The sequence below is a fragment of the Monocercomonoides exilis genome, assembly GCF_001643675.1.
Source record: "Monocercomonoides exilis strain PA203 chromosome Unknown scaffold14-1859848, whole genome shotgun sequence".
NCBI classification, from domain to species: Eukaryota; Preaxostyla; order Oxymonadida; family Polymastigidae; genus Monocercomonoides; species Monocercomonoides exilis.
Genome location: NW_027150559.1, coordinates 55,115 through 68,863, shown reverse-complemented (window position 1 = coordinate 68,863; position 13,749 = coordinate 55,115). Strand labels below are relative to the sequence as shown.

The following is a 13,749-nucleotide window of genomic DNA, read 5'->3' as shown; positions in this document are numbered from 1 at the left end:
AGTGGTAAATTTATATAACTGTTAAAATTTTCAGTTCATGTGTTAGTTTTAGTTAGATGCTTTTAACATTTAATGAAAAATATTTTTTTAAGTTGTCCCATTGATAATGATTTTTCAAAAATGATAATTTTTTTTCCATCAGAAAGAGCAAATTGCCGAAAATGAAAAATAACCAGAACAGTTTACAATAACCCTGGGTGACGTACTGACTTCTGACGTGAAGTTTTCGATTTTTGACGGACGTGACAAAAATTTCCACGTCACAAAACAAAACCAACATTATTGTTTTATTGTTTCAAAAAAATAAATATTTTCCAAAATAATTTTTTTGTAAATATTGAAAATCAAATTTTCCATTATGAATTTTTTACTGACATGTAAGCGGTGATCGGATTTTTGGCACGTCACTAAAGTCAATGACGTCATTGACGTCACTTCCTGTCAGCTATTCGAAAAAGTCAGAAAAATGAGCAAAAGAATAAATTAAAAAAAAAAATCAAAAGAAAGTCTCGTTTTTATTATTCTGATTCAACAACCATAAATTTTCTTATTAATTTTGATAATTTAACTATTTTTATTAAAGAAGCTATGACAAATTTGAAAAATCCACAAAACAATGCTATGTGTTGTTTTTTTTCCAATTTTGCAAACATTGGAATAAAAATATTGACTTGGTTTGAATTGAACATTAATTATTTCAATATTTAATAATCTTATTTGAACTAATTTATTTTCAAAATGTTTATCAATCATGTTTGGTGTATGCATATCATTCAAAAAAATCAATAGAAAATTATGATCCATTTCAAATTACTCCGCAAAACTAGGCCTTTGCGACAAGCCGACTTATAAAAATGGTTTCGACTAGTCGACTGACAGGAAATTCTTTTTTTTTTTGATAAGATATTTTTTTTTCATTCACAATTAAAAAATTACTTTACTTTAATTTGTTGTATTTAATTTCAAATATTTTGTTAAGAATTATTCATATTTATTTTTATTTAAAATATTAATCATGATGTATTTAATGGGTTTTCGACAGATCAATTCGACAAAGATCTGTTCAGATCTGTCTGGATCATTCGGATCTCAAGATCTGTCGTGTTGTGTCGATAATAAATGTCCGAAATGGATGATGGTTTCATTTTTGAATTACCAGCTGAATTAAGAAGCTGTTTATCTATTCCACAAATAGTTTGTTAAACATTGATTTTCTTTTGAATTCTTTAAAATTTTTAATATTAATGTATTCATGTAAAGCAAAAAGCGTTTTCAGATAAAATTTCTGAATTAAAAGAGAAAGGATGTTCATTTGTCACTTTGATATGCACTAAATTCACAAACAACGGAAAATGTTTACTTTTATATATTTTTATTTTGGATCTTAAATATAATGATAAAATTTACATAATTTTTTAGATTATCTTCACCCCAACAATACAAAAGAAGAAATTGGGAAAATACACTTTGAAGTTAACAACAATACCCTCTGGATTGCGTACACGCCAGTTTTACCTGATGGATCACTGAAAAAAGATGGGCATGTTTACTATCTATGTCCAAATAGCAAACACGGAATAAACTGTGGCTTTTCTGGAAGAAAAAACACAGATCGTGTTAGGAGTCATTCATGCTTTCTAGCAAAAGGATCTTCAATGTTATCTTATCTAAAGCCTAAACCTTCTGTTCATATTTTATCAAAACCTCCAAAAAAAGTCCAAAAGATTTTCAATTCCGATTTTTGCATTCTTATTAAGCAATTTCTTCATCTTATAAGCCATTGCAATATAGCTTTTTTATCTGCTTATTCTTCTGAATTCAACACATTCATTTCTTCGTTAATTCGACTTTCTCAACAAAACCCTTCTTTATCTTCAGAAACCATTTTTCCATCTTTAACCAGTAGGAAACTATCATTGCTTATTAAAGACGAAAATTTGAGAAAAGTTAAAGAACGAAATGAAGCAATCAACAATGCAATGGTCGGCGTCATGATGGATGGAGGCGTTATTGCTGGAAAAAAGTTAACAATTGTAACGGTTGTTCCCTTGAATGAAAATGGAAAACCAGTTTTTTGGAGCCTGAACAATGCATGTTTTTCTATTGCAGATTACACAAAATTGGCGCATACTATCATGAAGGAAGTGTCTGATGCGAATGGGGAGGTTCGTTGTTTTTGTACAGATGGATTGAAACCACAAATGCTAGCGTTGCAAAATCTCACAGAGGATGCGACTATTTGTGAAACTCGGCAAAATGAATTACAAACTCCACCATTTTTTATTTACTGCACAAATCATTTAGTCAATCTGATTATTACCCATTTATTTTCCGAAAACAAATTTTTGAGACAATTGAAAGAGACCATTATAACGATATCCAAAGACTACAGGAAAACATCAACGAAAAATCCAACAAATCCTACGTGCCCTTGCTTTGTCAAAACAAGGTGGCTCTGTTTATACGACATTTGTTATTTTTTTTATGTGAATTGCAAACATCCATCAATTTCTGAGTTTTTTGGTGATATTTCTATTTTTGATGTGATCAGATGTGGTATATTACTGTTTCATTTAAGAGAACTGCAACTATTGCTCGAAAACGATGACACTAAACTGGGATCTGTTTTTCCTCTAATACTTAAAGCGTTTGCTTATTATTTTTGGATGATTAATCTTGATTATTTTTCTGATGAGAATTGGCAAGTTTGCATTTGCCATTTAATGATTTTATTACATAATTATTTCCTTGCTGGAGAACGAGGTAACAAATTCGCGTTGGCTTTTTCTTTAACACCAATTGGAGTGAGACTTTACCATCGAAGCTCATTTGTGATCTCCTTTTCATCGAAGCTTAATACTCTTAAAGATGAATTCACTCAATTTATCAAATCATCAGAAAAATTATCGCCTTTTTCATCAACGCATCCTGCTGTCAACACTTTGCAGACACATTCACAAATAACGCAAAATTCATTTCTCAACTCTTCTTCAGCATCATCAACAACACCTGTAAAAATTTCTGCAATATCTTGTGCTCAACAAGAGAACATGAAAATTCCTTCGAGTCAAGACACATCAAAGGATAATAGTGCAAACAATTATCTTCTTTCCAATCAACAATTGCAGAATTCTTCGGTATTTTTAAAACCAACATTTATTTCACCAACACAACAGATAAATTTCGGATCTCCTTTATCTGTGAATGCATTTCATTATTCGCTTCAACAACTTGAAACGAAAATAGAAAAAATGGAAAAAGAATCTGCATCTGTTTCATCTGCACAAACACCAGCACCGGATATTGCACAGTCAATATTTTCACCTTCAAGTTCTGTTTTGAACAACGATATTCTTTTCAAATTGATCAATTATTTAACAAATAATTTATCTACAAATGATTCAAGCGATGAGCCGAATGATGATTTACAGAATCAGCTTATTTTAGAAACATTAGGTATTATAGATGATGACACCGAAAATGAAGACGATGAGTTCATTGAAGAGACAGAATCAACAACCATTCCAAAAGAACAATTTATATATAACACACGAAACTCTTGTGGATCAATTGAAAGCCAACAAGTTGCCGATTGCGATTCATCAACTGAAGAAAGTTCAAGTGTTTTCAATCATTCTTCCAATGAAAATATCGTTGACGAACTGTTTTTACTTGGATCGAGCAAACAACTTCCAACAGATGATTTAGAAAATTCAGATGAAAGGACCAAAGCATTATCAACAATTCTCGAGACAATTTCAAGCGACTGGTTTCCTCGAATCAAAAGCGGATTCAACGATTACGCAAATTCTGTTCTTTTTTCTATGAACTCCGATATAAGAAAGCAGATAATTTCTTTGCATTCTTCAAATTTTATTTGTTATGATCAATCTATTTTTCAAGACAAATGGATGGTTTATTACTACGAAATAGCAAAGCAAGGAGTTTTACCCAACATTTATGCCAATTTGTCATATGCATTGATCGCATCGCCCTGTAGTGAGGCATCTTGCGAGCGCCTTTTTTCAAGGCTAAAAAGAATCTGTGGCGATCGAAGGCATTCACTTTCTTTGGAATCGTTAAATTCTCTTCTTTTGTTATAAGCAATAAACTGATTATAAACAATAAAGATCATGCACTGTATCTGAACTGGTTTGGAAATATTTGAAATTTCCTATATTTAACCGCTTTATTTATTCCTTGTGTTGTGCGAGATTTGTTAAGTGTTTATTTTGTCTAATCAGTTTTGTTAATTAAACATTTTTCAACTTTTCATAGGTTTCCTTGAAAAGTGGTGAAGACAAGCAAGTGCACAAGGTTGACAAAGAAACAAACATCAATAATTGTTAATTTACAATATTTTATTAATGTATTTATCAAATTTTTATTCTTTCATGAATATTTTGTTCCATAAACGGTTCAACTTTTCGCAATTTTTTGAAGCATAATTAATGAAAAGAACGTGTAAATGGCATGTTTGCTATTGTTTTGTTATAAATTGTGATTTATTTCTGTATTTTCATAAGGCAAAAACAGATCAAGTTCATTCTTCACATATCTCTTTTCGCAATTTTTGGAAATAACAATATTTTGCATTGAAACATACATAATCTGCATTAACGTTAACAAATCAGTTGCATACGCTTATCTGTTTCACTTATTCGTGTTTTTTTGTTGTTTTTGTTTTAAATTTTTACCGTTTTCATCCATCATTCCGTTTTATTAAGAAGTTTTAAAAACAGTTGTTTCAACATGTAACATTTTTCACATTGATTGAAGTTAATGTTTTTTAAAGAAAATGTCAACCTTGATGTTCCTTTTCCATTTCAAAATCATTTGATTGTTTGAATATAAATAAGTTATATCATTTATTTTTGAGAATTTCATGTTCATTTTTTGAAATGAATTCGTTATCATTTTTTCTTTCATTATTTAACTCAACGACTATTCATTCCAATCTTCTGCCCTGCGCATGCCGCTCTTTTATCATTTCACATTCCTCCTGCCGAATATTTCCTCTTGATCGAAACACATGTCTTAATTGTCTTTTCCAACTTGCTTCTTTCCACAATTCTTCTTCCTCTTCCCCTTCTCCACTCCGCCAGTTAATATCTGCTTCAATATTTTCTTCGTCATCTTTTTCTCCACTTCCTTTATCATCGCCTTTTGAAAACCACTTTCAGTTGACCTCATCTTCTGAATCTTCCTGCACGCACCATCGCTCCTCCATTTTGTTAGCTCCATTTTCTATCCGTTTATACGAATTAGTTGACTTATGCATCAGGCGCAAATAAAAAAAATAATTGGTATTGTCTTCACACGTGTTCATTAACTCACACTTCATCTTCCTTGATATCTTGAATGTTGTCAACTTCTTCTCCTTCTTCTCCTTCATCTTCATCGTCGTCGTCGTCGTCATCATCCTCATCCTCATCCTCATCATCATCATCATCATCATCTTCTTCTTCTTCTTCTTCTTCATATTCTTCTTCATATATGATCTCGAATTCGAGTAGTTGTGATTGTGATTGCAATTGTTTCTATCTGGCAGAACACAATTTGAGACTGTCTACCACACGCCGATGTTGTCGAAAATTCCCTTTGAAAGTGCTTGTGAAGGATCTGATTGCTCTTGTGTGCAGATGCCTTCTCCGCCTCCACACTCTTCAGACACGCTGCCTCTTACTCCTCTTCCACCTCTTCCACCAACCCTCCCTCAACCTCCTCCGCCACCTGCAATGTTTTCATGCACGATGAGGCATCTACTCAGAGGAACAGATTGTTTTAAGACACGTCAATTTTCTTCTTCTTCCGCAACAATTATATCTGCAGATGGTCCTGCTATTTCGAGAGAGAATTCGCTTTCATTACACAACACACACCACACAAACACCCCTTCATTCACTGTTTCATCTCCATTTGTTCCTATCCTTCCACCATCTGCCGGCACTTCCTCGTCTCCTCAATCTGAAAAATCTTCTTCTCCCTCACCTTCTTCGCATTCTTCTCCTTCGTTGCGTTCACATCCACCTCCTTTTCCTCCTCCTCATCCTCCTCTTCCTCATCCTCCTCTTCCTCCTCTTCCTCCTCCCCCTCCTCTTCTCCTGTTGATGTTCTATCATTCTCTCAGATTCCAATGCTTTCATCAATTCCTTCATCAATCAACCCTTCTTCTTCCTCTTCCTCTTCCTCTTATTCCTAAACAGAAGATACCTCAACACTACAGCCACACACTTATTCACCAACATTACATTCATTTTTTTTCCTTCTCTTCTCTCCCCAGCCAGCCAACTGCTCGAAAATGCAGCTGCTATTTGACGAGAGGCTTTCTCTCCATCCATCTGGTAGGAGCCGCTTGGAATTTGGATGTGATTGCCACACTCACAAATGTGTCTGTTATAAAAGCAGAGTTGAATTCAAACAATGAAAAAGCATCAGTTTCTTCTAATTCATCTTATCATCATCATCTTCGTAATCTTCGTATTCTTCGTATTCTTCCTTTTTTTCACTTCTTTTAATGAATCAGCTGAGATTTATCTGGAAGAGTCATAGAATTCACCTAATGCAGATAAAATGCTTTCACTCGAGTGTTTACAAAACCACAAACAGTATGCAAATAAATGGAAACGATGAATGTGGAGAATAGATTACGAAGCTGAATCGCATGATAACCAGAGGAATATGCATGGTAGTTCCATTTTCCAACTGACTAATCGATCGCATTAAACTAATAAAAATCTTCCAATAGAAGAACCAAGATTTGAGCAGCTCGAAATGGAGGGACTCTTTTTTGCTGCAGAAGAAAGCGGTGAAAAATGGAAAGGGAGAAGTTGAAGTATTTTAAGTTTTTTTGCGATAAGCAAGATTGACAGGATGTTGGACTTTGCGTTCATGCCAGATGTGGAGAAGATCATGTTATTTGATCTTGCATCACTTCAGGAAGCTTCAAATGGAGACAAAAAATGATAGAGAAGGTGAAAGTGAACATGAAAGAACATTCTTTGGATGGTCCAATTCAGCACAAAGCACACCTCCGCCTGTTTCCTTTCCATCTTCATCTCCAATTCACCTCAAGTTTTCTTCTTCCAACTCCTCTTCTTCAACAAAACTCAACTTCTTCCTCTGTTGACCTCTCCGCTGAGCATTTTGGCGCAAAGATCCTTTTGTTCTTTGACAAGTTGCCACCGTGGTTCAATCATCGAAGAAGACACTTTCTACAAACAAAAACCAAATTCAGTGTGGACTGATCTCGTGGGATCGGATATGTTAGCCATTTCATTGCGTGTGAAGTACAATGTGATGTAGACCTCACAAAAAAAGCAGAGCGATATTATCTTAAACAGTCAGAAGACCTTTGGAGGAATCCACAGATGACTGATCATATTATGCGACCAGAATGCTGATGCGATAATACTGAACGTGTGTGCAAACTTGAAGTCTTTCCGCTGCAAGCCATTGCATGATAGCATTGTCCAGGGGCAGAAAGAACAGACGCTGCAGTCATTCATGATGAGAAACATTGCTGTGCTGATTGCCACTGATATTGCAGCGTGAAAAATTGATGTTCTGCAAGTGGAACAGATTATTGTGATGCATTAGCTTGCAAACACATAGACTTCCGTGAATCACTCGGGAAGAACAGAGAGGTGTGGACGAGAATATGCATTCATTGGGCAGAACAAACTGATTGAAGAGTTTCACCTGGTGATGGTGGAACTGAAGAGAGCGGTTTGGTTCGAACACATTTCGGAGCATTCGATAACACGGATGATGAGAGCTGAGTAAAAAGCTGCAACAGAGCAGATAGTGGCTGTTTCTGGTTCGGTGGCGACGTTCTTCAAGTCAGTTGGGCTGTTGCTGGTTAAGAACTTTGAGGAGGCGATGCAGGATGTGGGAACTGTGCAGAAAGAATGCTAGAAATTGATTGAAGATGAAATAATGAAGAAACAGAAGAATGAAAAAATCAAAAGAAAAGAAAAAGTACAGGAAAGAAGAAGAGGAGTGGTAAATACCTGCATTAATCAAAAATCAAACATTTGAAAACGAAAATTTGAAAAACTGATTCAACGATAAATGGACATAATAAATAAATGTTTTTTTATTTGTTAATTTCATATTTTTCATCCAGAATCAGAAATAATGATTATTTAAAATATAAATAATCACAGGAGCTGACATTGAAAATAAATAAGGTGAAGTGTTTAAAAAACAGAAATAAATCAATACAACAGTTCAGATCCACAAAATTCTAATTCGACATATTTTTTGAAAATTGATGAAACATATGTAAAATATGAAAACAAAAATGAGCAACTTCAAAAATAAGAGAAACAATGATAAGAAATGAAAAACATGGAATGTTGATATGTTGGTCATGAAATAAAGAAAGAAACAAAATTCACAAACGAATATTTTCTAAAAACAAAAAAATAGTTTCTATTAAGAGCTTTATCCACAACATCCCAATCGAGAATACCACCGACTCCTTTGTCTCCCCCATCTTCTTGTTCATCAGCAGTTCTGGTGCCTTCCACCTCAGGCACTCTTTTTTGAAGTCATCCTCATCCTCAAATGCAGATGAGGGAAGTGAGTCATCATCATCATCAGTTGCAGATGTCACGACGGTTGTTGAAGAGATGGATGATGAATCAGAGTCATCTGATAAAAGGTCTGAGTGCATCACAATGCAGATGACCATGTGCTCAGAGAACAGAACAATATGTGGGCTTAGATTGGCAAGTGACTGAAGAGGATTTTCCATTTCATCAAATGAGTGAAGGGCAAGATTAGCCACCCAGAAGAGGATTTGTGCAGCTGTTTGTTCTCTTTCTTTCAATGAGCCAATCGCCATCTCTTTCTTCATGTTCCTCCCATGAAGCAGCATAAACAAAGAATCTCTCAGATCCACAATCAGCTTTTCGTGAGGCGATGAACAGGCCATTGCATCCACCAGATTCGACATCGATGAGGTGGTTGGACACAAATCCTCCTCACGAACAAATGTTGTGTCTGTGTCAGCCGAGAAAATTGAAGGTGAAAGTGTTTGCTTTCTTGTCTCTTCTTCCTCAACTTCCTCCAATGCCCATTCAGCGACTTTGTGTAGATATTTTCTCCAAATGTGTATTGCCGATCACTCTCAGATTATAAATATTCCACGACTCCAAAAAAAACATCTTTTTTCTTCAAAATCTTGTTGTTATCTTTTCTTCAAATTTCCTTTTCTGCTTTTTCACTATTCTCCTTCACTGCTTATTTTGTGACATCGATATATGTTTTCATTTCATTCCATTCCAAAATAGTCCCTTCTTTTTCTCATTTATCTATTGTTCTTTGTTTGCATAAAGCAATCTCAAACCATCAAGAAAACTGATTGGCGTTCAAAATAAAACATTCTAAATGAAGATTAACAAACTGTAAATAACTTAATTCACTTCTATTTATATATCATTATAAAAACAGAAAACACAGTTGTTGGAACCGAAAACAACCATCTTTTGTGTGATTAACATATGTATATAAAAGTTTATCATCTTATTCATTCAAAAAGAAGATTGACTGAATCTGTATTTGTTTGAAAAAACAACAAAACATCCAAAAAAATTTTGATCAATTTTATAAAAATTTTATTATTCAAAAAGAAATATGGTAATTTTTAAAAAAGTTTTTTTCATGAATACCATTGAAATAATGTTAAGTTTGTTGATTAAAAAATTTTGATAAGAAAAAATTTATGTGAAACAATATTTTCTCATAAATTGATTCCGACACGAGTCGACTTAAACGACCGACACAAACGAAAAAATTTTATGTGTCGCAAAGGCCTACGCAAAACAACAGATGAATGTATTTCATCAAAGGATTCATGTTCTTTTCACATATTGTAATATGATGATAGCATATTTTCCGTTGATAATTTGCAAAATATCACCAACATCTGAACTATAAGTTGTTAGAACTGACACATGCAAAAAAACTCGGATTGATCAAAATTGCAGTTTGCAAAACATAAAAATGTGATTTGAATGAGATAAAGTATTTTAACATAAAACATTTCTTCTCTTTTTTATTTCAAACATTTGGGATATTTTGTATTTATCTTTCAGACAAATAGCAATTCATTTCCTTATCAGCACAGATATTTTTCTCTTCGTTTAAAAAAAACAGGTTTTATTTATTCGTATTTTTTCATAACTTCTTTTCATCAGCTTTTATTTCTTGCGATCAGGTTTTATCCAATACCAATAACTCTCTCTGAAGTTGTTTGAAATTTCTGTTATTGAAGCGAAATTAATGAGGTGGTGAGATAAGCTTTTTCTTAAAAAAGAAATGGAGAAGATACAGCTTGGAATAACGAAAGAACGAGATAATATCCTTTTTTTATGAAATATATATGCAGATAAGTTGTTGGAAGAAGATTTTCGCAGAAGAAAATCAGAAAACGGAAACATTTATAGGAAGTGTCAATATTTCTCGATTCACATCTTTTTGAAAAAGCAAATTATTGATTGAAAAGCATAGAAAAAGGCTTAAAAAAATTCTTTGTTTTCAATTTTGTGAAAAATTATAAGTTAGAGTTTAAAATGAAAAATTTCTCTGTTCATCGCTCATTCATAAAATCGAAGCAAAAAATAAACTGAAAATCAAAGCTGTCAAAATTTTATTTGCAAATAATCAAGAATTTCATAAAACAAAATGATAACATATTTGTGTTTTTTTCTTCCTTTTTTATAAATATTTCCATTTTGCTTTTTCCATTTCATTATCTGTATTTTCATTCAATCTTCAAAAAAGTACCAAAAAGAAACACATACAATTCAATTCTTTGACTTGCCATTTCATTATTTAGTGTTAATTATTGCGGTTCTTTAAAAAAGGTGTCAGCCGCGCAACTCTCAACCAAGTCTTCAACTTCAATAGCTCAGCTAACCACAGCATTTCTCTGGGAATAAATGCATGTGTCGCTAATAACTCAGTGATCATCATTCGCATCTCGAAATACCTGAAAAACGCTGTCAATCAATCTTATTGACTTTTTATTCAACGATTTGCAATCGTCAAGAAATGCTCCAGAGCTTGGATCCATCTTGTTATCGCAAGCTCTTCTTTCGTTTCTCTTCCTCTTTCTTCTTTTTTTCTTTTCCATTCCACACATCTTGTCAGCTCTTCCAATTCTCTTGCTGCCTCTCTCGCAAAATGCAGTTCATTCATTATTATTTGTTCCAAACTTATATTTCTGTAAAGTCTGTCTGTTAAGAACTCCCAAGCAGATTGAGACGCAAGATGTGTCATATTGTTGTGTTCTTGATGATAAAGGATTATCTCTTTGATCTCATTCAAAAACAGTTCATTGTCCAATATCTTATCAAAAAATTAAAAAAAAAAAAGCAGAATCAATTCAACAAAGAGAGAAAAGAAAGATCATACAAAACATTTTCCAATGTGACATAAAGCCAACAATGCCATTTCTATTTCCTTTTAAGTTTCCTTGTTTCTCTTCTTGCTCGATGAAGCTTTCAGGAGACAAGGCACAATGATTGATATCCATTCCTTTGAGGAGAATGATCTTAAGGAAGCATAGCATTCACAAAGATCAGCCAGCAGCCATTCATCCTTATCTTCTGTCTTTTCATTTTCATTTATAATCATTTTCTCAAATCTTTTGCTCAATGAAGAATACCCAAAACCTGAAACCCACATGTCATTCAAAACGATGCAATATCCAACATGCCTCAACAGAAAAATCACATTTCCAATCGAAAGTTTCTCTTCTTTAATCATTTCATCCATTTCATCGAACATTTCTTTTGTGAAGACAGATTCAAATTCTTCTTCCTTCATTTCTTCAATTATTTCATTTATTTCTTCAATTTTCTGCGCTTGTGCATTCTCGTAGTAATGTCCCATCTCATGAAGAAATTCTTCAAAATAAAAAAAAAATAGTCAAATGCAATAATCACGAAATAAAAAAAAAACAGCAGAAAAACTGAGTTATTTTTTGATGAAATTCAATTTGTCCGTATTTTGAAGTTGTCATGTAAATAAAACATCACGATGTTTGTTAATCTTATTGAACAAACAAAAAGTTGAAAAAAAATTTTTTTCTGCAATTCAAACGAATTGCATTCTCAACAATTTCAAATTTCTCACAATTACGGAAAGAAATATACATATTTTATCGGATTACACAAAATATAACTTGAATTGTAACATGAATCATATTGTAATGGGATCAATTGATCAATCATCTTTAAATGATTATAAATGAAATATATAAAAATTTACTACAAAATATTATATATCAATTGTTTATTCCTTTACAATAATAGAAACAACAATGGTCTTTTTTTTTTTTTTTTTTTTTTTTTTTTTTTTTTTTTTTTTTTGGAAGTGGAAAATTGGTGACGGACGTGACGAATTTTTTTCTTCACGTCACCCAGGCTTAGTTTACAATAAAGAAAAAATAAGTTATCGGGTGGTTTTTTTATCCGGACAAAAATTTTTATTATGAATTATTTCTTCCCACTTTTTGGATATTTTATCATATTTGTGATACATAAGGAAAAGTCAGTAATTAGAATTTCAGATTAAATTACAATATCTAATCTCTGATGGGGGGGAGATGGGGGGGTTAGCTCCTCCATCTCTGATTAGTGCCTCCCCTGAGGAGATTAGGTAATAGCAAGGGGGGTTATTAATAAGTTAGAATTTGGTCGAAAAAATTTTTTTTGTTTTTTTTTTCATTTCAAAAAAAAATTTTTTAAAAATAAAAATTAGATTATAACCAGAATTTATTTGTTATGAGTGCTGTGAAAAATAGAACAGAACAAGGATTAATAAATATTAGAAATCAAATGATGGCATTTGATTATAGACAAATAGAAAATCGTTTTGAGTAGATTGCAGCTATCGTTTTGAAATGAAAGGCATGGAAAGTTGATGCTAAAAATCTTCATGAGTTCAGCCGTTCTACAATCAACAGAGCAATTACAAGGCTTGAAAATATAAGACAAGTTCACAAATTATGTCACCCAGAGAAACTAACAGACGAAGAAAAAAAAACAGAAGAGGATGTTATTCACTGCGAAAGTTCAAGTGGAGTGAGCATTTCTGTTTCTCAAATGAAACATTTGGTTTGCTTATTCATTCATAAACAAATTAAAATTTATTGCTATCTTATTTCAGATGGGATCTGTCATTTCTGTTAGACAAAAAAAATCTGTTTGATGAAGAAAAAGAAGAAGTTGAAATTTCAAAATCAACACCATTTTCCTTTGTCAAACGAAATCCAGATCTTAAAACGTCCATTCCTCATAACGTTGATATTCAATGTTTATCAGTGTCTAACAAACAGTCTCTTCAACCTTTCTTTTCTCATCTTCAACACCGACGAATCCTCTTTTCGTCTTTTCGACTCCACAAAACAACTAGCCGTTCATCCTTCAAACGTTTAAGTTGGGTTTTCAAAAGCTTTTATCAACATGCCAAACTTCACTCTTGTTGTTGCGGCTGTTGCAGATGGCTATTCTTTGAAAAGCATCGTTTTATAGCCTTCAAAGAAAATTCCAGCCGAAATGCGTGTGATGCTCAGCTCAACAATAAATATTTGGGAAGATAACGATGGATGGATGATCGAAAAATATTAAGAAGATACGCAGAAGATGTTCTCCTTCCAGGAATCGTTGAAAGACGAACTCTTTTAAACAAAGATGACGAAAGATGCCTTCTTCAATTGGACTATCATTCATCGAG

At 33.0% G+C, this 13,749-nt stretch overlaps 3 protein-coding genes across 3 annotated transcripts; 1 reads left to right on the top strand and 2 right to left on the bottom strand.

Moving 5' to 3' along the window:
• Positions 1-5,582: 5,582 nt before the first annotated feature.
• MONOS_15899 (uncharacterized protein) lies at positions 5,583-6,595 on the top strand (the record flags this gene model as incomplete). Its single annotated transcript, XM_067868801.1, has 1 exon — positions 5,583-6,595. The coding sequence occupies one exon, from the start codon at positions 5,583-5,585 to the stop codon at positions 6,516-6,518; it is 936 nt and encodes a 311-aa protein (XP_067730194.1). The 3' UTR covers positions 6,519-6,595.
• A 1,803-nt stretch (positions 6,596-8,398) lies between these two features.
• Positions 8,399-8,962, bottom strand: MONOS_15898 (uncharacterized protein; the record flags this gene model as incomplete). The annotated part of the gene is made up of 1 exon (XM_067868800.1): positions 8,399-8,962. The coding sequence occupies one exon, from the start codon at positions 8,960-8,962 to the stop codon at positions 8,399-8,401; it is 564 nt and encodes a 187-aa protein (XP_067730193.1).
• Positions 8,963-11,037: 2,075 nt separating this feature from the next.
• MONOS_17361 (uncharacterized protein) lies at positions 11,038-11,463 on the bottom strand (the record flags this gene model as incomplete). Its single annotated transcript, XM_067870274.1, has 2 exons — positions 11,038-11,358; positions 11,425-11,463. 2 exons carry the CDS (start codon positions 11,461-11,463, stop codon positions 11,038-11,040), a joined length of 360 nt encoding a protein of 119 aa, XP_067730192.1.
• Between the last annotated feature and the right edge of the window lie 2,286 nt (positions 11,464-13,749).